Raw genomic sequence first — 24,559 nt, 5'->3', positions numbered from 1 at the left:
TATAACTCTAGACTACCAGCCACAAAGACAACAGCTGGAGAAACATCTGTCTACCTCTGACAACCACCAGGTCATCCATAAATAACATGAAAGCAGTGTCTGCACTCCTGTAACTCACCTGGGGGAACATTCAGGTCGATAACGCTGATGGATTTCCATGAGCGTGTTTCTTCCGTGAAGACACGACACACGTATGTTCCATTATCAGCAGTGTTCACATTGTTCAGAATCAAAGACACATCTCCATCTTTAATCTGCCTTTCATGAAGAGCCACCAGATACTTAGAAAACTCATTCTGGTTATTTGGAAGAAACTGCTCAGCACGGTAAAAAATTAGATATTCTGGCTCCAGGTCAACTCTGCTCCAACGTACAGCTTTGATCTTGTTGGTTGGGTTTTGACATGGCAGAATGACATTCTGGCCAGACTTAGTTGCAATGACTTTCTGGTCTGAAAGTGGAAATAACACATAGCAGAGACATTAAAGGACAAAGTACAATTATAACTAGAATTTTCATCTTTACCTAACCAAATACCAGAAGTACCTCTACTGGTTCATTTTGAAGCACAGTAGTGACTGTACTCTGAGCCCCTTTTGAAAGACTTAACTCTTCACCCTACTTCTTTTGTTTTCTTTTTTTGTGTGTCCCGTTTGGATCTATAGCCATCAGAATTGTTGTCTTAAGGCCAAGAAAGATGCCAAGCGGATTTATTTTACCAAGTGGATCATCATGGCCTTGCCATATTGGTCCATTTGATTGACCTTTATTATAATTATGAATTTATTTTATTTTCAGTTGCTACAAACGTCCTATCCCACATGACTGTGGGATAGGACAGGGAGAAAGAATGAAAGAAAGAGAGGGAGGGAGAGAAAGAAAACCAAAGGGGAGAAGAGACGGTGAGAAGGGGGGGAAGAAAGAAAAAAACAAACAAACAAACAAAAAAAAACAAAACACCTGGGTCACCTGTATGGAGAAAAAAAACAGAAGAGAAAGCAAACAACAAAGAGCAACATAATAAGAAAAAAAAAGCACCATCACTATAAACTAGCTAGCAGTAGATATCAATAGTTACTAAATAATAAACGATATTGTGCAGCACGCAAGATAGACAGGGCACAATGTGCTTTGAGGCAGCAGCCAAGAAAGCTGTAGTCCGCGTCTGTGAATACCCGTGTGTGCACCTGTGTGCATACCTGTGTGGATCAGCATGCTTGCATTCCAAAGGTTTCTCCATGTAATGATCTGCTAGGGAGTGTGGAGAGCCACAGCCCCGTCCTCCAGGGTATGAAGCAGGTATGGAGGAGATCAAAACTCCAGACATCCAGAGGCCCCCAGAACACAAGAGACCAAGGAAGACCCACAGAGGGGCAGCTGCGCCCCTGTTCCAGTAAGAGCTGAGGAGAGTCTCAGATGAGGGCTCACTCAGCAGCCGCGGAGCAGAAGCCAGGGGGAGTTGCAGTGACGCACCCGTGAGCTCCGCCGGCAGCCAGCTGTGCCGAGAGGCCGGGGGCACCCCACCTCCGAAGTGGCCCGAGCAAGCCCCAGGCTCCAGGCCCCAATAAGCGGCCGCCAAGGAGTGAGCCGGTGTGTACCCGGATGCCCACCCCCAGACACAAAGAACCACCAATGCACCGACACCTGAGGGAGTCCGCCACCGGCAGGGGAAGTGGTGGTGGTGGGAGATAGGCCTCCAAACCTTGGAGGGCCTGAGATGTCCCCAGAGAGGTGGCGTCTGATACCCAACCTGACATATAGACACAGACATACAGGCACACACAGATACAAACATCCATTCCCACCCTCATGCTCTCATATGCACTCACTCCACACTCAACCAACGTGGAGACAGACATAAAGAGACGCTGTACACACGATCACACTCCCCAAGCGTACTCTACGAACCGGGTCTAGGTACCCTTGCCCCTGGAGGGGGGAACTGCACCCAGACCCAGGTGGTGTTACCCTTTTCCCTGCGGTGGGGAGAGGCAGACCGCCCCGACTCCGTAGCAGCAGGGAGGCCCCACACCCCAGACCGCAGTCGGACGGCCAACTCCTCCTCTTCACCCTACTTCTAAGGGAGAGGCCAATCACCTTTTGGAGAAATCTCGTTCATGCTGCTTGTACCGCAATCTTGCTCTTTTGGTCACTACCCAGAGTTCATACCTTAGGTGAAGGTAGGGATCATAGATTGGCCAGTAAATCGAAAGTTCTTATAACTGCATACGCCGTGCCAATCTGTCTTTTCATCTCTCACTAACCTTTCTGCTTGTTCAATTCAGCAGCACCCCACCTCCACTTTATATTGTGTCAGTGGAGCACAATTTCACCTGACGATTGGTCAGAATTGCTTCGAGGCACTCTAAAAATCTTGTTCCATACACCCAGTGAACTCATCCTACAAATGAGTTTTTGCATTAGTTACTACCCAAGCCATGTTCTGCTTGGCCTGTCAGTACCTTATCGTCTGTCTTTGAAGTCCCACAAACTAACCAAGACTGATAGGATTCCTCCTTCAGCTTGATAGCTCTCTTCACCTCCAGTGTCAACCATCTGGTTCATGGATTACCACCACAACAGGTGCTAACCACCTTTTGGCCACAGCTCCTTGCAGCAGCCTGAGCAATAGAAGTGCAGAAATGAGTCCATTTGCACTCAGACCCACGCCTTCCTCAGAACACTGTCAAAGTCCTGCTGGTGGTGAGAGTTGATCTCCCGGACTAGACCCTCGCTATACTTAGATGGTAGATGTATCAGGTCTGTCCAGCATGCTCCCACACCAAGATCCATCTCACAACCAGGTGGTGATCAGTTGACAGCTCGGGTCCTCTCTTAACCCAATTTTCCAGGACATACAGATGCAGATGCAATGATATGATTACAAAATCAATTATTGACTTGCGACCTAGGATGCCCTGGTGCAATGTGCACATGGGTGGACATCCTTTGGTTTGAACTTGGTGTTTCCTATGGACAAACTGTGCTCAGGAGTCCAATAACAAAACACCACTCAGGTTCAGATCAGGGAAGCCCTACATGAGCACTGAAGTCTTCCAGTAGGACGACAGAGTTACCAGACAGAACACCCTAAGTGACCCTAGGAAGCCTGGGTGTTCTTAATTTTTAAGCATAAACAATAGTTAGGATCAGGTTGCAGACCTAAAGGCACAGGGAAGCAACTCTCTTGTCCACTGGTGAGAACTCCAACATACTACTGACATGATAATATCCACTGCTGTTGCTGCCTCTGCTTCTCAATGAGGACTGCTCTCAACTTGAATAGAGTCCAGCCACTCTCTAGGAGACTGGATCCAAGCAGGTGTAGCTCCTGGGTGTAGCCCCAGTAACCCTATGACCCTATGAAGGATACACAGGTCCCTTGATTTTATTCTTTCTATAGGGGCACACTGAAACGCTTTTTTCAAATTGCATGGGGAGATGCTCTCAGGGGGCAACAAAACCCTTAAAAAACAAAGCCCCTGGGATCACGGGGACACACAAATCACTCCACCAAGATACGTGGCCATTTCCAGAGTGGTGCATTTTCTAATCTCTTTTTTTTTTAAATTTAATTTAAAGTTTTCTTATTTCAGTTTAGTATTAGGCTATGTCCACACGTACACGGGTATTTTTGAAAATGGAGATTTTCCGTTTTCGTTTTAAAAAAGAATCCCGTCCACACGTAAAGGCAGAAATGAAGGAAAATGCTGCTAGGAACATGCCAAAGCAGCAGGTGGCGCTATATTCCTAACCTGTAGAAATGTTGGCCAATCAGAAGTCTAGAAGCCTCAGTGGGAAATAGTAAACAAAGATGGGGCATAGAAGCAGAACTGAGTCGTATGTGTGGAGGGACAGTAACTGTGTGTATATAGAGATTGAAAATGTGACGTCACTCAGGGGTAAAACCGCAAAGAATTCTGGGAACTCGCGGCAAGCGTGGCAGGCTTTCAATTGAAATCAGTTATACAGCGATAAAAAGAAACACAAAAAATGGCAAGAAGCTGGTGTATTATTAACTGCAATAGCCGGTCGCATGACAGCCATGGAAAGCTGACGGGTAAAGAGATCGGTTGTTATCGGATTACGTCGTTGAAGAGAAAGAGGCGACTGGATTGCAGCCATTCAAAGACCAAATATAACGTCCCAGAACACTCCAGCTCACAGGTTAGTCTGCTCCAAGCATTCCCACAAAGGTCAGAGTTTTGTTGTAGTTAATGCGTCATTTTTCTTAACATAATTGGTGATATAGGTTACAAGCAAGTCTGGCGCTGAACAGAAATTGCCGCGCTATGCTCCTTTATTTATTGTGCATAAATAGTGAATTGTCCTGACACAATATTGTGTTTCGCTTCTGTTATTACCATGGTACATTGACAAAAACATATACTTTTGTTCACAGGATAAAACAGTTGTTTTGTATCACTAATTGCCCAGTACGATTACAGCATACAATATTATTGTCACTGCTACATTTCTGTGATGCGTACCAGAAATTATTTCCACTACTAATTAATTACCATTGAGCTCAAAGGTCCTATTAATAAACGGTTAACGAATGTGTATTTATGAAGACGATTTGTGAGACTGGTAAACTTATGATATGTACGATGGTCTTTCGTTCTACACGGTGCATTTCAAGGTCCTGTACCCATCCATCGGTAAACTGTACCTGGGCTTGTTGCAGTGACCTGAAGTTACTAAACTTCATGAGTGTATGCGCTCACTCCAAGAACCGTATAATTATAAATATGAGCGTGGTGAAAGTTGGGCAGCATGCTAACGTCTTTTGTCCCTTTGTGTGCTCGTAAGGATCTAACACTTTCACTGGTTTGATTTTTTTCCTCGTATCTTTTCTTTGACTTTTCATCAAGTCTGTCTTTGTACGGACCGGTATTGTTCTCCTTTTGTTTTGTACATTCCTTTTTGGGGGGCAAAGAAAAAGCAAGAAGGTATTGGAACCGAAGAATGAACGTTTTGCGGTGCTGCAAATGCTTGCATTTGATGCGGTACTTGGATTGTTTTGCCACGAGTTCCCGGCATGCAATGCGTGAAAGTCACGTGGTCTGTCAATCTCTATATGTAAGCATTTAAACACTGCAGAGAGTACAATTAACAGTAACAGTATTGTAGAAATTCATTTCACCGAAACAATAACGTGGCGCACAGTGTGACGTCAAAAAAGGCGCACACCTTTGACGCTGCGTTTTCTCCGTTTTTCTCATCCACACGTAAATGCAAAAATGGAGTTTTAAAAAATATCCACCCTGGCCAGAGTTTTTAGAAATCTCCATTTTCAGTGACCGAAAACACCGTTTACGTGTGGACGAAAGGTGCAAACGAATAGAAAAATCTGCGTTTTTAAAAATACCCGGGTACGTGTGGACATAGCCTTATTTAGTTGTTTAGTTTTAGTTCATTTATTACTGGTCTCAGTGTTTATTTCAACCTTTTTAACTAATTTTGTATGGAGGATATACATTAAAATCGAGATTCAGGAAAATCTATACAAGTACTGCAGTTTTTCAGTCTGTTATATTTACGATGCTGTCATCAGACAGCAGTGAAGCAGTGTTTGAACTGTGCTGACTCACCTGGAGGAACACTCAGGTTAATGATGCTGATGGTTTTCCATGTCCGTGCTCCTTCTGTGAAAACACGACATTGGTACGTTCCCTTGTCAGCAGTGTTCACATTGTTCAGAATTAAAGACACGTCTCCATCCTTCATCTGTCTCTCCTGCAGATCCACCCGGTTCTTAAAAGATGGATGCTGGTTATCTGGAAGAAACTTCCCATCCTTGTACAAAACAAGATATTCTGGCTCCAGGTCAACTCTGCTCCAGTGAACAAATTTGATGATTTTCTTTGGAGTTAGACATGGCAGGATGACGATCTGTCCAGATTTAGCTGTGATGAAGTGTTGCTCATCTGAAAGAGGAAATAACACAAAGCAGACAGGTTACAGGGATCCAAGTTCAATTATCACTACAATTATTATCTTTAAATATATTGTTTATATTCTTGGAAATTTTTGTTTTAGTTTTTTTTTTTCATCATTTTGAATTTCATTTATAGCCTAACATTTGTGTTATCTCCCAAAACATGAATGGAATGAATTCTATTGACTTCACAGATGCAATTTTTTTTCTTTTTTGCACTGTTCTGAAATGTAAAAGTTTTGTAAAACATTTTCCAAGTGCTTCTATAACAGAGTAAGGGAAACTTGTTTAAACATTAGGTTTAAAACTTAACATTTTTAAACATAATAGTTTCCTTTTAAAAAGCATGACTTATATCTATTTGCATGCAATAACAGAATTATTTCAGAAAATAGTGCCATGGTTAATACTAAAAGCCCCTTAAAAATGGACCATTTTATTGAGCCATGGCACAAACCACTCCTGTGCAATCATGTATTTTAACTTTGTAACACTCAGTTTGTAAAATTTATAAGTTTGTAAAATCAAATTAAAACCGAGGGATTTAAATGGTAAATGGCCTGTATTTGTATAGCACTTTACTAGTCCCTAAGGACCCCAAAGAACTTTACACAACCAGTCATCCACCCATTCATATGCTGGTGATGGCAAGCTAAGGACACAATGACCGAGACTGTCCAAGCCGGAACTTGAACTGGCAACCTTCCGATTACAAGGCGAACTCCCAACTCTTGAGCCACAAAAGTGTACATGACCATTTAAAATTTGTGTTTCAGTCTCAGAAATACTACACTGTACTGCACACAGCAGACTGGAATAAGCAGCCCAAAGTGAAGTGAAGTTGTCGGCACAACTGAGAACAATATACCAAGGGTACACACACACACACACACACACACACACACACACACACACACACACACACTTACACGTCGTATGAAACTATTAAGAAGTATGACAGTCTTGCGAATGCAAGATTTCATAAGACACAGTAGTAAAAACACAATAAACCTATTCGTGCACAGCTGACCAGAACCTGTCCAGGTATAGATAATCTTTTTCTTGGCCCAAAAGCTAAATTTACAAAGCATACAACATGGTCAAGTGCCCTTTTGCAAGAGTGTGAAATTACTGATCAGTCATCATGTTAAACCAGGACATAGTACACCAAAATATCACTTGGCGCTCAGAAGGTTCCCCTCACTGGTGTTCAAACTGTTCAAGTGTCTGTGAGGACATTCATCAGAGACAGATGTGCGAGTCCCTTCCATACCGTGGTGAACCATGAAGGTGATTTTAATCAGAAGTTGGATGATGATAAGGAGGCCAGTATGAGGACAATTCTCAGAATTTCCAGGGGTATGAAGCATCTCATTATGGTATTTTTACTTGTTTATCACACCTTTTTACAGAAAGTATGGAAGTAGTGTTTAAAACATTTTAAACATCTAAAGCTATCTTTTTTTGTATATAAAAGGGAGTGCAACAGAGATTACTGCAGCACCACTGCTTCCCAAAGTTCAGAAAGAAGCTTCAGGGAGATTGTTCTGACTATTGTCAAATTTGTACGTTTGTTTTGTTTGGTTAGTGCACTGGCCCTTTAAGAGAAAGGCATGGTCCGTGTGCGGACAGGGGAAGTGTAAGAAAGAATCAGACAATCGACTGAATGTGATCTATGCTGTGATCTATGCTGTGAAAGGCTGATAAAAAGGCATTCCCTCTGAGTATGCATTATTGTTTGGCACTTTATGTTGATTAATAGCAGTTAATTAGATGATGTATTACGCGTGCTAATTTATGGTTCGTAGACAGTTGTTTGATGTAATTATTTTAATTTGTCAATCATATACACTGTATTTTGTTGTTACAGTTTCACACCTGCCATATAAAGCAAAGTCTAAACCCACTCTGGCGTCAGTGGCTTTTGTGTGGAGGTGTTTAACTCCTGGATAGTAGAAAGCGGTTCTACGAGGCCAGTACAGTGATGTTTGCTACGTTGGACTGTAGGACCATCAGAAATGTGTGCAGTAACAAAACAGGCAGCACTGAAAGCAGCTCTAAGTGTTTGTGTTGTTCAATGATTTGTGCACAACAACAAAAATGGGACCTCTCTCATCCATCAGTCACCATGTGGACATTTTTCTGACACACTTTGAAGCTGATGGACGTTTTGTGTCTGCACTAAGTACGTTTTCAGCAGCTATGGCAGCGGCAGGATTCACTTTCACAGACTGAATAAAAACGGGATAGCTGGATGAACATCTGTCTACCTCTGATTACCAGGTCAACCATTAAAAAAATACAAGAAAATAAATAAATCACAGATCAGAAAGTAGTGTCTAAACTCCACTCACTCACCTGAAGGAACACTCAGGTTGATGATGCTGAGCTTCCATGAGCGTGTTTCTTCCATGAAAATACGACACACATATGTTCCATTATCAGCACTGTTCACATCCTTCAGAATCAAAGACACGTCTCCATTCTTCATCTGTCTGTCCTGCAGATCCACCCGGTTCTTAAAAGATGGATGCTGGTTGGCTGGAAAAAACTGCCCATTCCTGTAAACAAGAAGATATTCTGGCTCCAGGTCAGCTCTGCTCCAATGTACATATTTGATGTTGTTGTTATTTGGAGTTTGACATGTCAGCGTGACGTCCTGTCCAGGCACAGCTGTGATGGTTTTCATGTCTGAAAGGGGAAACAACACAGAGCAGAGAGGTTAAAAGGTCAAAGTACAATTATGATCAGAATGATTGACTTTAAATATTTTGTTTATTTCCTTTCACATTTGAGTTTTTAGTCATGTTGGATTTAATGAATCTCTGAACATCCAGCAGGTCACCAGTGACCCACTGAGGGGGAATTTTAGCTTCATGCTAAACATGCAAAGTGTCAGAAACTGCAAGATGTTAGCTTCCACAGAACAACAACATGTGCTGATAATAAGTGAACATAATGTGTGAGAGAAAGCAGCCTCTTTTCTTATAAGACACAATACAGCTTTAATGCTGAACTACAAAAAGTAACAAAACTGAGACTCTCGTTTATATGAGACACAGACTTTCAAAGTAAAACAGGAAACATAACACAGAGACATGAACTTGACAAGGGGATACAGCTGACAGGGGAGACAGCAACTAGAGAACACAGAGACATAAAACATAAGACAGAACTCTAACAAAGAAACCAAAGACTAGAAATGATAAATATTGTAATAAACTCAAAACCCTGGGTCAACGACCCAGGCATCCTAACAGTATACCAATATAGATGTATAAAATAAAACAAACTGTCTAAATCTTCAAGTGTTACAGAAGAACACACTCAAAATGGAAAATAAATTCAGTTCCAAATAAGTAAATTAGATATTTATCCAAAATAAAATGAAAACATTCCCACAAGTATCCTCAACACAAATTCAAAAAACATTTTTAAAAAAAAGGAGAACATAAAGAAGACTGACATATTTACCCAGCTCCATATATGTTGTAAACTAATCAATCAATTAATACATTTTTAAAAAAGCCAAAAGAAGTGCAGTAATAGCTCAATGATGTGGGGAGTGAGGCTTGCATAAGAACCAGATGTGCAACTTAAAGTATGACAAATATTTTCAGCTTTCTTATATACATATTTACATTGTTTGCGCAGTGGGAAAGGGTTAGGTTATCAGGAATACAGGAAGTCACTTTAATTACACCAGGGACAGTCGTCTGCTGGGACTGGTTGTTGGTGTGAGAAAAAAAAGAGAGTACAGAGAAACAGTACAAAAGGCAAACTGTAGGAGAGATCTATTTTAATAACTGCTAATAATAAAGGGACCAAGCAGCCTAAGTCTATTACATCACAACTAAGGCATAGTTCAGGATCACCTGCTCCATCTACAGCTACAGACTGGGAAATAATTATTTCATCCTCAGCTGAATTCCTGTGTTTGCCTTCTTAAAAAATGAGCAGTCTCTGTTTTTATGGTAGTAACATTATAATGGAGAGAGAAAGAAAATCAAGCAGTGTCTGAGCTCACTCACTCACCTGGAGGAACATTCAGGTTGATGATGCTGATTGGTTTCCATGAACGTGTTTCTTCCATGAAAGCACGACACACATATGATCCAGTATCAGCGCTGCTCACATGCTTCAAAATCAAAGACACGTCTCCATCCTTCATCTGTCTGTCCTGCAGATCCACCCGGTTCTTAAAAGATGGATGCTGGTTATCTGGAAACTGCCCATCCCGATAAACAAGGAAATATTCCGGCTCCAGGTCAGCTCTGCTCCACTGTACAAATTTGTTTGTATTTTTATTTGGAACTCGACATGGCAGAATAACGTCCTGTCCAGATGCAACTGTGATGGTTTTCTGGTCTGAAAGAAGAAACAGCACAGAGCAGAGAGGTTAAAGGTCAAGTACAACTGTTCACTTTTAAAAATAGATTAGCTTTTAAATAAAATAAAAAAACATTAAAAAAAATCACAAACCCACATGTTTCAGTTGGAGTCGGCTTATTTAACACTAACAATTTTAAGTCTTTAATACATGTATAGTATAAAATGTTGTTTCTGCCCTCAGCCTTGTTGTCACACATTACAAAAGAAAGTATTTATAAAACAATAATTTACACAAACTAACAGTATTAGGGCTTCATTGAGGTGGTCAGCACTGTTACCTTCTTAAATTCATACATGATTCCTACAGACATGATCTTGGCACTAAAATGAAATTAATTCTACTGTAGTTCTTACTCTTTATCTTAGAGAGAAACACCAACTGATATTATACTGATATAACAGGTAAACCTCACCTGCAGAGACAAACACGAAGACTCCGACAAACAGCAAAGTTAAGAATATCGACACAGTTACAGCAGACATGTCCGTGTTCTTGAGTTCCAACGATCAAACTCTGTTTGTTATAGATAGCCTTGCATCAGCAAACAACAGAGAACCTGAGTTCAAAAACTTAAATTTATGGTTTAAATAAAGCCAAAGGCCACTGACTGTGAGAACAAACTACTCATGTACATACAAAGTCTCTTAAAGACTTTGTGTTAGAGTGACTTTTGGACTGTAGAATCATAAAGTGTTTAATAATTAACCAGGTGAAACAGAAAGTGATTTCTGAGTTGGACAGAGGATGACGGTAAACTGAGCGGTGGGTTAATTTGAGTTGTTATTTGATGATATGACTGGTATTACTGGAACTGACTGACTGCCTGTCTAGGTCTGGACAGATGTCCATGCCTCATTTCTGGAAAGTTCTGACAAGGAAGTAACCACTGTGTATCAGCTGGAAGTAGTTGTGTTTAAACAGCAGTAAAGGAGTCTTTGGCCTTGTTATGGTTCAAAATATTGGGGATGGAGACAAGAGAAAAACCACAATAACAACACTGGTCCGGTCGGGTCGAGTCAAACGATGATTTTAATGATCACACATAATGTAGTTACATATAGAACCATAAAGTTGTTTTTGAAACAGTTGTTATTTTCTTGTTGTTCATCCCTGGGATTTTTTTTAAAGCAACTCACATTATGTTATTTTTATTTATTTCCTCTTCCTATCTCCTATTGACTACAGTCTATTTACCAATACAAGCAGAGATATATCACACATTGAAAAATAAACAACGACCAAAAAAGCCATCAGAAATGACTGGATGGACAATCACATTTTCACAACAGCAGGATGGGTGGGCAAAAGAGTGCAAAGACTGCAATGATAAACACGGAGAGGAACACTCAGGTAAATGTAAAAGGAAGAACTTGGACAGCAGCTCTGACAATATTGGAAGTGGGCTAAATAACTGGGAAATGACTAACTTAAGTGCAAGAAAAGAGGCTGAGACATTCTTCTAAGATAAAATAAAAAATGCAAAATCCATAAACACAATTAAACTGACTGAAAGACTAAAATTGGGGAAATTAATCATGCATCATTGCGTAGAGATGTTAATGAGCTCTTGAATTTCAGAGCAAGAGAGCTAAGAGACTGGAGCAAGTTGGAAAATAAAAAAATGTGCACATATTGTAATTATTAAAGGGAAAATAGATACTAAGAGCATTTTAACGTGCATAAAAATAAGGAAGGATATAGAAGCTTATATGAAGCTTACCATGAATTTGTATTGAGGAAAAATAGTGAGGTTTACTCGGATGTATAAAATAAGAAAAGGAAAGCAAAAGCCCAGTCAGATCATTTTTGTTCACTTTGATGAAGGGTGCCAGAGGTTGTGTATATTGGCATTATGAGGTATGTGATAAGGGAATGCAGAACAAGGCCACTATGATGTTGTAACACCCAGTTTTACCAGGAGGTGGCAGCAGACTTTCAATCTATTTTGTGGCCATTTCAAACTTTACAGAGAGGCGTAATAGGAGGACATCTGTGCTGTTTCAGGAGGCATGAGGTAAAGTGAGCCAAGTCCCGTAAGATTATAGTGTATAACATACCAAAACACTTCAGCTCTCTGCTTTCCAATGAAACTGTGGAGTGATACTCAATGAGTGCTTCAGACAGGTGGGAGTAACAAATAAAATATGCCATCCATCCATCCATCTTCATCCGCTTTATCCGAGACCGGGTCGCGGGGGCAGCAGCCTAAACAAAGAGGCCCAGACCTCCCTCTCCCCAGCCACCTCCTCCAGCTTATCCGGGGGAATACCAAGGCGTTCCCAGGCCAGCCGAGAGATATAATCTCTCCAGCGTGTCCTGGGTCTGCCCCGGGGCCTCCTCCCGGTGGGACATGCCTGGAACACCTCACCCAGGAGGTGCCCAGGGGGCATCCTTGTCAGATGCCCGAACCACCTCAGCTGGCTCCTTTCGATGTGGAGCAGCAGCGGCTCTACTCTGAGCCCCTCCCGGATGGCCGAACTTCTCACCCTATCTCTAAGGGAGAGGCCAGCCACCCTTCGGAGGAAGCTCATTTCTGCCGCTTCTATCCGCGATCTCGTTCTTTCGGTCACTACCCACAGCTCGTGGCCATAGGTGAGGGTTGGGACGTAGATCGACCGGTTGAGAGCTTCGCTTTTACACTCAGCTCCCTCTTCACCACGACGGACCAGTGCAGCGTCCGGATTACTGCAGCTGCAGCCCCAATCCGTCTGTCGATCTCCGGCTCCCTTCTCCCATCACTCGCGAACAAGACCCCGAGATACTTGAACTCCTCCACTTGGGGCAGGAACTCATCCCCGACCCGGAGTGGGCACTCCACCCTTTTCCGGCTGAGAACCATGGCCTCAGATTTGGAGGTGCTGATCCTCAATCCTGCTGCTTCACACTCGGCTGTGAACCGTTCCAGTGCGAGCTGGAGGCCCTCACCCGATGAAGCCAACAGAACCACATCATCCGCAAAAATCAGAGATGAGATTCTGAGGCCACCAAAGTGAAAGCCCTCCGCCACTTGGCTGCGCCTAGAAATCCTGTCCATAAAAATTATGAACAGAACCGGAGACAAAGGGCAGCCCTGGCGGAGCCCATCACCCACCGGGAACGAGTCCGACTTATTGCCGGCAATGCAAACCAAGCTCTAGCAACGGTTTTATAGGGATCGAATGGCCCGTAGCAATGGGCCTGACACCCCATACTCCCGCAACACCTCCCACAGGACACCCCGAGGGACACGATCGAATGCCTTCTCCAAGTCCACAAAACACATGTAGACTGGTTGGGCAAACTCCCATGCACCCTCAAGTATCCTCGAGAGGATAAAGAGCTGGTCCAGTGTTCCGCGACCAGGACGAAAACCGCATTGTTCCTCCTGTATCCGAGGTTCGACTAACGGACGAACTCTCCTTTCCAGCACCCTGGCATAGACTTTCCCAGGGAGGCTGAGGAGTGTGATCCCCTGTAGTTGGAACACACCCTCCGGTCCCCCTTCTTAAAGATGGGGACCACCACCCCGGTCTACCAGCTTTCCCCTCCCGAGACGCCTGACGGTTTGCCAGAATCTCTTCGAGGCAGTCCGAAAGTCTTTTTCCATGGCCTCTCCGAACTCCTCCCACACCCGAGTTTTTGCTTCAGCCACTGCCCGAGCCGCATTCCGCTTGGCCTGTCGATACCTGTCGGCTGCCTCCGGAGTCCCACAGGCTAACCAAGCCCGATAGGTCTCCTTCTTTAGCCTGGTGGCTCCCTTCACCTCTGGTGTCCACCATTTGGTTCGTGGATTACCACCACGGCAGGCACCAACCACCTTGCGGCCGCAGCTCAATGCAGCAGCTTCGGCAATGGAGATGCTGAACATGGTCCATTCGGACTCAATGTCCCCAGTCTCCCTTGGAATGCTGTTTAAGCTCTGCCGGAGGTGTGCGTTGAAGATCTCGCGGACTGGGGCCTCTGCTAGACGTTCCCAGCACACCCTCACTACGCGTTTAGGTGCACCAGGTCTCACTACGCGTTTAGGTGCACCAGGTCTGTCCAGCGTCCTCCCCCGCCACCTGATCCAACTCACCACCAGGTGGTGATCAGTTGACAGCTCAGCCCCTCTCTTACCCGAGTGTCCAGAACATATGGTCGCAGGTCTGGTGATACGATTACAAAATCGATCATCGACCTACGGCCTAGAGCATCCTGGTGCCACGTGCACTTATGGACACTCTTATGTTCGAACAGGGTGTTCGTTATGGCCAAACTGTGATTAGCACAGAAGTCCAATAACAAAGCACCGCTCGGGTTCAGATCAGGGAGGCCGCTCCTCCCAGTCACGCCCCTCCAGGTCTCGCTGTCGTTACCCACGTGAGCATTGAAGTCTCCCAGCAGGACAACAGAGTCTCCATGTGGAGTACCTTCCAGCACCCCCCCGGGTCTCTAAGAGGGCTGGGTACTCCGAGCTGCCACGCGGCGCATAAGCGGAGATGACAGTCAGGACCCATTCCCCGACCCTAAGGCGCAGGGAACAAATCCTCTCGTCCACCGGGAAAAACCCCAACGTACCGGCAGCAAGCCGAGGGGATATTAGAATACCCACCCCAGCCCGCCGCCTCTCTCAGCACCCGGTTATATTTTCGATAGCAAGGAGCAGAGTCTCAGGTGGAAGCAGCCTCTGAATTTGGACACCCCCGCTGTTTCCGGGCCGGCCAATAATAACGGTGACATTTAATGTATATAATTCCGATAAAGAAACACTGTAAAATGTATTTATCACCCCCCACACCCCAACAGCCCTTATGAATTGTCTCCCTAATTCTGAGGTCTCAAGGTTGGAAAGTATGGCCACAACACCTCACTCTTGGAGCACTTTTTTGCCACGTCTCGGCTATTTGTGGAGGTAAAATACGTCTCCACAATTACGCTCAACCATTGTTGTGAGTGCGCGCGCCAAGGGGCTGCGAGGCATTTATACAGCCGTATTTTGCACATGACTATGAAAGGCGGAAGAGGAAGTAGTTCCTTTGAATGCAGACAATCCGAATGTTATAGTTTCTTTCCACTGTGTTCCTGTTAATGATAAACTACAAATTTACTCTAAATTACTAAAATATCGATATTTTAATGTGAGAATCGATTCTAGAACATAAATGACTGGTATCGGAGGAATCGATATTTCAGGATGATCCGCACATCACTAGTACTTATAGCAGGGGAGACCGGGGATAGTTGTAACGTGGGTCAGTTGTAACACTTCCAATTTCTCCAATCAGGGCTAAGTTTCAAATGATGTGACTCATCCTGCACATGCCCAATTCAGTTCTGCTATCACATGTGAAAAATCAGCACATTTTGTCAAACACAGACAATTTAACACGAAAAAATGTAATTTGTATGCCAAAAAGTAAGTTTTTCTACTTTATTTCAATTTGTAATAGCATTATCTGCTTTTCAGTTAAACTCATCAAACCTAAATTATGTTATTTGTATGTCTATGGGGATATATTCTGTGTACGTCTTTAGTGCTAATGTTTTAGCCGTTGGCTGTAATGTTAGCTAGTTCATGGCTATAGGAGTCTGGGTCAGTTGTAACAGCAACAGTCTGGGTTAGTTGTAACAATAATGCAGATGTTACAACTTACCACACTATTACTTTAACTTATATTAAACAAGTTTGTGAACGACATCAGCAGAGAGAGGTTCACTGGTCGCTTTTGTATATGTGGTTAATGCCATTGGCAACACAATTCCTCCACTGTTTGTGTTCCCACACATACATTATGCAGACCACTGTGTCAGAGATGGACCAGTAGGAAGTACTGGTAGTGGAAATAAATCAGGATGGATGCAAGAAACAGATTTCCTCATCTTTCTGAAGCACTTTGCAAACCACACCAAGGTAAGCCATGATAAAAAGTAATTCAATTGCGATGCTGTTGAACAACTACATTTTTTCAGCTTCATTGTTATGTTCAAAATTGGTGCAAGAGTTGTAGGTTATAATGCCCACTGAGCCAATGAGGCCAAACTCAAGGAAGACCAACCAAAATTAATGAAATATTCAGTTGCAGAAAATTCCATAATTTGTCTTTTTTGGGGGGTTGGAATATGTTCAAAAGCTAGATTTCTGCATTCTGTCACACACACACACATAGTTGCATAAATGGCTCTAAGTGCATTCATGTGTTGAATAAACAAAGATTACACGTTAATGTTTTGTTAGTACCCTTATTTCATTGTGTTACATTTCACCCCAGGATATGTTACAACTAACCCAGACTATGGGGTTAATTGTAACATTTCACTCTTTGTGTTTGAGACCATACCATGCAATGGGTAATTGTGCTGCAGAGAAAATAGCTGCATTATTTAATAGCAGAGACATGTAAATACTTTGCATTACATTTTGAATCCACTACCTTAAAAGATCTCCAATTTACAGACAGAAATGTGAAAAATGTTACAACTATCCCCGGTCTCCCCGGTACGTAATGCGCGTACTTCAAGCGTGCGATCGCTAAATTGGAACAGACTCCACCCAGCCTTGTTTCGCTCCAGATACTGAATGTATAAGAAATTCATTCTTAGAGAAATAAACCAGACTGAGATTCTTTAAATCAGAATTAAACTCAGTTTAGTTTCTATCAGTTAAATCTCACCTGCAGAGACGAACAGGACAAAGATCAAAGTGGAGCAGAGCGTTGCAGTTACAGCAGACATTCTCTGTTTCTGCCGATCGGACTCTTAGTTTGTTCTAAATGTCTGAGTCTGTTGGTATTTTCACTCAATAACTGAACCTGAGTTTAAACCTGAACACATGAGATTACATTTAAGGTTTAAATAAAGCTGAAAGTCCCTGAGGGTTAGGACGGATCTGTCGTTCAGCTTCTCGTTCAAACTCAAAACACTTTCGATTTAACGTCTCGTATCGAAGTTGCGTCGGGGTGACGTTTGATGTGTTGGATTTTCTAGCAATGATATCATACTTCTGACTTTACAGGGTTAACATCCACTAGAAAGGAAATTACATTTTAAATGAAGTCTCACTCGTTTTTGAAACAGTTTTTCTGTTTAAACATTTTTGTGGGTGGATGCTGACTCTTTCACGCAGAGTGGTCACTGCAGTACAGCTGTGGACAGCTATTCAAAGGCTGTTTTCTTGCATTTGTGTCAGTTTTGATGGTATACTTGTACATAAACCACTACATTGGACACTGTGTTACTCCATACCCTCACTGGTGGTTTAATGTTACCATAGATGTATGGCGTGTTTTATTGTAACTATTGTTATTTAACCCTGTTATGCATGAATTGTGACAACCTCAATCGGGATTTTTTGTTAAGTATTTTTATTTATCTTTAATATAAATAAAGATAAAGATGAATAAAAAATACTTAAGGAAAAAAATCTAATTCACGTTGTCAAAATTCGTACATGACAGGGTAAAGTGAACTGTAACCATGACAACTGAAACTTTTTATATATAAGACTGAAAGTGGTTTTAGAAAAAAAACACTTACCGTTGTTCTTAAGAGATCTGTTAAATCCCAAAACACTCTTCTGATCATCAGGATGGAACAAAAATCCATGTAAAGATAAAAAGTGTGAGATTGGTTTAATCCATCTGCTTTTTCTATAGGTCCAAAGGAACACTTACACTTACTTACTTCTTACACTTACACACTTACACTTACTTACTTCTTACACTTACACACTTACTTACTTCTTACACTTCTTACAAACTGCTTTAACAAAGGAAACTACTTAAGGTTTGTTCAGCACAAGCATTTTTTTTAAAGAAAGTAAACAATTCAAACATTCAAAGAAATAATGGAACAAGTTCATCTTTGGGTGAACTGAACAAACCAAGGGCGTAGATTTAGCATGGACGGAAGGGACATGTCCCCACCAATAATTTGATGTCTTCGAGTAAAGAAAAACAAACCCATAGAAAGAAGAAAAAAAAAACGATCTGTCAGCGTCTCATTCACCCAGCGGTGCAGAAAAAGTTAAATTACGTCCTCTACTGGAGTCCTACCTCACGTGACAAATATGGCCAATGTGATTGGCTGTGCCTTTCAGCGAGCTCTGTTTAGTTTTAGCAGCTGCAAGCCTGCGCTGCGAGGACGGCAGCAAAAAGGAAGAACTTGGATATAAGAAAGTATTTTTCAAAGAAACCTGTAAGTCACTTAAAGCCAAGTTCACTCATAAAATGTGTCCGTCACAATAATGTTACAGGCTATGCTAGGCTTTGTCCCACATCAGTCTAAAATTGTATGTAACCATTTGCAAACTAACTGCACAACAGGCAGCACTATTAGTTCTCTCAGTCTCAGAGCAGCATTTCTAATTTTGATTGAAACTGTCAGAGAAAACGGCAGCTTTGAGCAGCCCGGATATTAGTTTACAGAGGCTGTTAGAATTATATGTCTAACGTTAAAATGTTGGTGACACAATAATTTCATCCTAATGGTACTGACGTATTCATAGGGTTAATTTTTGAGACAAAATGTCATGAGGTAGTCATGATGTTGCAAATATTCCACCTTGTAGTGCAGTTTGCACAAATTGTTTAAAAATGCACTCACACTACAAACATTACTGATGAGTCACGATCTGCACAAAGTGACAGAAACACTGAAGCAGCTCCACATTTTATTCTTATTGTCATGTTTGTCCTATTTGTCAGATGACAGAAGAACCAACACAAAGCTCAGAGAGTAATGGTGACACAAGATCACAGGTGAAACTGGATGATGACTTGTTGGTTCATGACTGTATTTGAAGCACATGTGTGACTGCATGTATGTGGAATGTCTCACTGTTATTCATCAGGTGACAGAGGCAGCTCTGCCATGTTGTAGCTCAGACAGAGGTGAAGAGGCGAGGTCACAGGTGACTGACTGATGATTTGATGCTATAGATTAACTAGTATTTATCATCATGACAATTGTTAGGCTGCTGATGTAAATTGAATCTGAATTGACATGTCTCACTTTTTATATGGCACAAATCAATGTGTTATTTTATCAGGTGGCAATAGGTCCTAGTGCAGTCAGAGGGGAGGAGCCAGGGCCAAAGGTGAGGCACATCAAGCACAGAATAATAATACTTTTAATCTGAGGATAAAACTCATGTACTGAGGCTGAAAAAAGCTTCAGTGCCCTCAGAAGACTAAAAAGATGGCTAAGGTCAACAATGACTCAAATGAGATTAAACAATGCTGCTGTATGTCCACCAGGAGAGACTGGACAGTATAGATGTAAAACCAATGTGCCAGCAGTTTATCTCAGTTAACGAGAGGAGCAGGCATGTGTTTGGCTGCTTCACATAGTGGACATTGAGTTGTTGTGTGGGACACCAGTGGTCCATGTCTGTTGCTGTAACAGTAGTTCATGTTTAGAATAAAAAATCCCAGCTCACTGACTTGATCGGGGCAGTAGTGCCTAAAATGTTGCATAATGTTGCTGAGAGATCTCTTACTTTGTGGTAATCTTAGACGAGTAGTTTTATGGACAAAACCCAGCAGGTCATTCAGTGTTCCCTTAGTGCTAATGTGTCAGAGATGTTGGTGTAACTGAAGTGATGTTGTTAAGTCCTTAAAGTCATATTCTTTTATTGTCATGACTCTATTTGAAGCTATTTTTATGTTTGTATGATACTTGATTTATATGGAATATGGCTGAAGTAAACTAAAGCCTAAAATACTTAGTCAGTCATTTGTTTAATAGTAATTTAACATTATATAATTCAAATGTAAAAATATGAATTGTTATTTTAAATGGTTAAAAAGCATGTAGAATAGCATATGTAGGCAAGTATATTTCTCCTTTTATCAAGAAGCAAAAACAAAAAGGAAAAAGAAAGAAACAGGGCAGAGTTCGATGGTTGAATCATCCGTCCCCACCAATGCCAAAACCAAATCTACGCCCTTGGAACAAACGTAATGATATTTCCCCTTTTAAATCCAATTTTTACATCCATACATTGTGACACACCAATTGTCCAATGTGACAGATTTGAAAGTACAAGGAACTGAACATGTATATGAAACATTATAGTCTTCAGTGATCAGATCATTTGTTCCTTTGTGATTTTAAGTTTTTGCTCATGTCTAGTTCTGCTTCCTCTGTCTCGTCCTCTGTGATTGGCCCAGCTGTGCTCCCACATGTTATCCTGTGTGTACATGTTGTCTCAGTCTTTTCTTGCTCTTTGTTCTTCTCCCTCACAGTCCCATGAAGGTTATAGTTTAAGATAGTGATGAGTAGATGGCTCCTAATGGAGTGTGGCACACTCACTTTGCTGTGTTGACACTGTGAAGAGCGCCATCTGTTGGGTTTAAAAGATCATTGCAGACAACCTGGATAAAGACTGAACTGGTTTCATAGCCTGGAAAAAGCTGGAGCTCAAAAAACAAATGATTCTGACTTATTTCTTTATCCCACACTGCACCTCCACACTCAGTCTTAGAGTTTCTCCACCTGCCACGTCCACTTAACCCCGATTACTTTTTACTCAAGTACTTTTCAGAGCCTGTACTTTTTCACTTTTACTTCAGCAAAGAAGTTTAATGAGTACTTCAGCTTTTACCAGAGTATTTGTACAGCTTGAGTATCAGTAATTATCTATAATTTACTGAATAATATGTAGAATATAAAGCAGAAGCTGTGGATGACTTACTGTAGTCAGTTCAGGAGAATCCTCAGAGTTTCTGCTCCTCATCATGATGGAAACATGAAAACATGTTGATGCTCTTTGAGCTGGAATCAGTCCAAAGCAGCCGTGAGTGTGAACCAACAGACATCATTATAATAACTCTGACACGAATCCTGATAGAAATCCTGCTCACTGACCTCTCTAACTGTAACTCTGTCACTGACACATCTGCCAACATCTGTTCCTGTAACAGCTCAGAGGAGTTCTGCACTTTCTGATTATTATCAGAAAAATCAGAACAGGAGGAGCGTTTTGGTAGATGTGACTTAAAGCAGCGTGAGTTCATGTCTTTGAGGTCTGAGTGACATTTTCAGCCTTTTATGGACACATTCTATAAATCTGCTTTTTTCCCTGTCCAGCAGTGTAAAAATCCAAATTGTTGAGGGCCACAAAATGTAGTTCTCCAAGTGTATCATTAGTACATAATTTTCCTCTTGAATCACAATGGACAAGACCAGGGGGTGGAACAAAAACACAAAGTGAGAGAAGTTGGGGGAAGTTAACAGAGAGAAAAAGAATAACATAGTAGGGAAACAGCAATGACCAACATATGCATAAATAGGAGTAAATAATAATAATAATAAGTACTAACCAGGCAGCAACCAGAGGTGAGCCCAACCAACCTCCAGGTAAACAGAGAACAGGGAGGTGTCAAGACCCGATTCCTCACTCCGCCCACTCATGTGGTGTTCATGCGTGCTATTTTAAAGGGCATACAGCCGGACTATGTGAAATTAACTTAGATTTACCTGAAGAAAATTGATGTAATTGCAGGCGTGGGAGTTGTTTGTTCTAGTTTTTATGCTCCACATGTCTCTGATCTTTAATGTTCTCTGCAACATTAAAGACCATCATCACCCATCACTGTATAAACATGTATGTTGTACTATGGAGGAGGCAGCATTTAGCTGTAGCCTCCATAAAACCACGGCTGTTCTGGAGAACTTTGTCCAAAGTTTCAGTGACAGAGAAGCAGCAGAAGAAAGCTGATATAAAACTGATGAAAGACGAGCAGCAGAAAATAGTCTACACGGAGAGAGCATGCAGCGCTGCAGCACTTCCTGGAAATCACATGACCTTAATGAGAGTACAGGGCAGTAACTGAGTACACTTCCCCTGAATCCTCCCTTAGTTATACTGCAATAGATGTAGGCTGCCGGGGGATTCCCATGATGCATTGAGTTTTTCCTTTCCAGTCACCTTTCTCACTCACTATGTGTTAATAGACCTCTCTGCATTGAATCATATCTGTTATTAACCTCTGTCTCTCTTCCATGATCTGCAGTTTGTCTGTAAACATGTGTGGGAAAACTCAATGCACGAGTCCATTGCATTTTTGCTTTTCAGTCACCTCTCTGCATTGAATCGTACTTGCCATTAAACTCTTTCTCTCTTCAACATCATGTCTTTATCCTGTCTTCCTTCTCTCACCCCAACCGGTCGCAGCAGATGGCCGCCCCTCCCTGAGCCTGGTTCTGCTGGAGGTTTCTTCCTGTTAAAAGGGAGTTTTTCCTTCCCACTGTCGCCAAAGTGCTTGTTCATAGGGGGTCACATGATTGTTGGGTTTTTCTCTGTATCTATGAAGCGCCTTGAGGCGACTTTTGTTGTGATTTGGCGCTATATAAATAAAATTGAATTGAATTTCCTCTTTGTGATGGAGGTGATTTTTTTTTTCTTTATATTGTGTCAGATAAAGTCTGACAGGTTTTCTTCAATTCATTTCATTTGATGTGTTTTCACAGATGAAACCAGTCAACAGTAAATCAGATGTTTACTCCACATAACCTTCATCTGTAAGCAGTAACCGCTTCCTGTTGTGTGTGTGTACTTGTGAAGCAGCACTGGATCAATGCATATAACTGATGTGCACATGTCCAACAGAAGAAGGTCGTCATCGTCTGTCCTGTTCCTTATTCTGTCATTATTGCTCCCAGATATGTGTTATTATTTCAAACATGTGAAGCTGAACTCTGACACATAACATCAAACAGCTCCGCAACCAGTCACACATTTAAATGTAACGCAGCTCTTTGAGTGTTTGAACCTGCTGTTGTGTTGCTTTTGTGTGCTGGTGTCACTGATGGCTGCTGCTGCCGTGACAACAAACACACAACCACTGTCATGTTGTCTGTCTGTGTGTTAGCAGTGTAGACCTTTGTTGTTAGGGCCAAAGGTCAAAGTTGACTTTCAAAATTAATGTAAAGAAACCATGTGGAGTTTAATATCTGATATGAAAGGACACGAAGAGAGCGGAACAACACACAGTTTATTTTTTCAATACGACGTCACAATGATGCTATAAAGTGTCACAAAATCACACACTGCATGAAAACATCTTAAAATCTGAAGTTTTTACAGATTATAGAAGCCAAAGATTTCCAGTTCTGCTCCAATCATGTGAGTAAATATAATAAATACAAAGGTCAAAGGTCAGGATCACATGAATGAGGACAAAGCTTTAGTTTCCATCTCCAAACATTAAAACAATATATTAGTCATTGGAGGACATGAACACTCTTTGTTTGAGCTTTTTAAAATATTATTTTTTCAGTGCAACATTATGTGACTTCACACTGACACAAAGATGAATATACTGCACTAGATTTACATATTAACACTGCTGACATCAGCACATGATCTATAAAACCTGATGATGTCATCAGGCTGACGTCAGCATGATGTCACAAACACATGATAAAACATATTTTAGGCTGTGTCCCAATTCAGGGTCTGCCACGCGACGGCGGCTGTCCCAATTCGAAGTGTACTTCAAATGCGCCGTCGATTTCCCCAAATATCAATTATTTGTAGAATAATTATTCAATTATTTTACAAATGTACTGTTTATAAGACTAGTGAAACCTGCAGGCTGCTGAGACTGAAGAAGTCACCTGGATGAGTGATGAAATGTTTCTCCCACCGAAAACGCTACATCCAGATGAACAGAATCAACCTTTTGTGACCCTTTTACAATGTTAAACACAATTAGTAACAGATAAAACACCCAGTGTACTAAACACACTGTGGACAGGACTGTTGGGTTTTTTCATAGATGAAAATTATGCAAACTGCTGATCTGTTGAACCAGCTGATCCAGCCTTTAGTCTAAGATGGAGTCAGTCACACAAACAGGTTGAACAGGATGTGCTCTGTGCAGCACCTGCATGTAAAACAGAAGCAAGTCTGTTCCTGTGAAATGAAACTGAAAGCCCCTCTGAGCGTCTCCCTGTAGAAAATGGAGGCTGAGCTCAGTCAGATCACTCAGCCTGCAGACAAATGGAGGCGTGTTTGAGACGTGCAGATAAACAGTCACAGCTTTGTGTCGGCCTCTGAAGGCTCAGAGGACGACAGGCAGTTGTCATGTTATCAAGTGCACGACGGCTCTCTGCACACACTTTGAGTCCTTATTCACATTTTCTATAAGTCCTCATCTCCGTGGACCTGAGGGATTACCCACAGTTCATAGTGCTGTGATGACTTACTTAGACATAGATCCTCCCGCGCTGATCGGCGCATCGGGCGACAAGAGAACGCCATT

At 41.9% G+C, this 24,559-nt stretch overlaps 2 protein-coding genes across 4 annotated transcripts in view; one reads left to right on the top strand and one right to left on the bottom strand.

Moving 5' to 3' along the window:
• LOC113017920 (hemicentin-2-like) overlaps window positions 1–17,245 on the bottom strand; it is a 65,642-nt gene extending 48,397 nt beyond the window's left edge. The window contains exons 1-5 of one of the 3 annotated variants that reach the window (XM_080299114.1): window positions 16,964–17,245; window positions 9,977–10,309; window positions 8,300–8,632; window positions 5,595–5,930; window positions 119–451 (exon numbers count right to left, since the gene is read on the bottom strand). In XM_080299114.1, coding sequence (XP_080155240.1) covers window positions 119–451; window positions 5,595–5,930; window positions 8,300–8,632; window positions 9,977–10,309; window positions 16,964–17,024 — 1,396 coding nt within the window. In that variant the 5' untranslated portion in view covers window positions 17,025–17,245. Of the gene's footprint in view, window positions 1–118; window positions 452–5,594; window positions 5,931–8,299; window positions 8,633–9,976; window positions 10,310–10,746; window positions 11,108–16,963 lie in introns of those variants that run through there. The other 2 variants (XM_080299115.1, XM_080299113.1) reach the window with 2 other exon arrangements.
• LOC113018854 (uncharacterized) overlaps window positions 1–24,559 on the top strand; it is a 192,201-nt gene that overhangs the window by 150,991 nt on the left and 16,651 nt on the right. The gene's annotated exons all lie outside the window — the stretch shown is intronic.

The sequence above is a fragment of the Astatotilapia calliptera genome, chromosome 3 (assembly GCF_964374335.1).
Source record: "Astatotilapia calliptera chromosome 3, fAstCal68.1, whole genome shotgun sequence".
NCBI lineage: Eukaryota > Metazoa > Chordata > Actinopteri > Cichliformes > Cichlidae > Astatotilapia > Astatotilapia calliptera.
The sequence above is the reverse complement of the archived record's forward strand: the minus strand, read 5'-3'. Positions and strand labels throughout refer to the sequence as shown.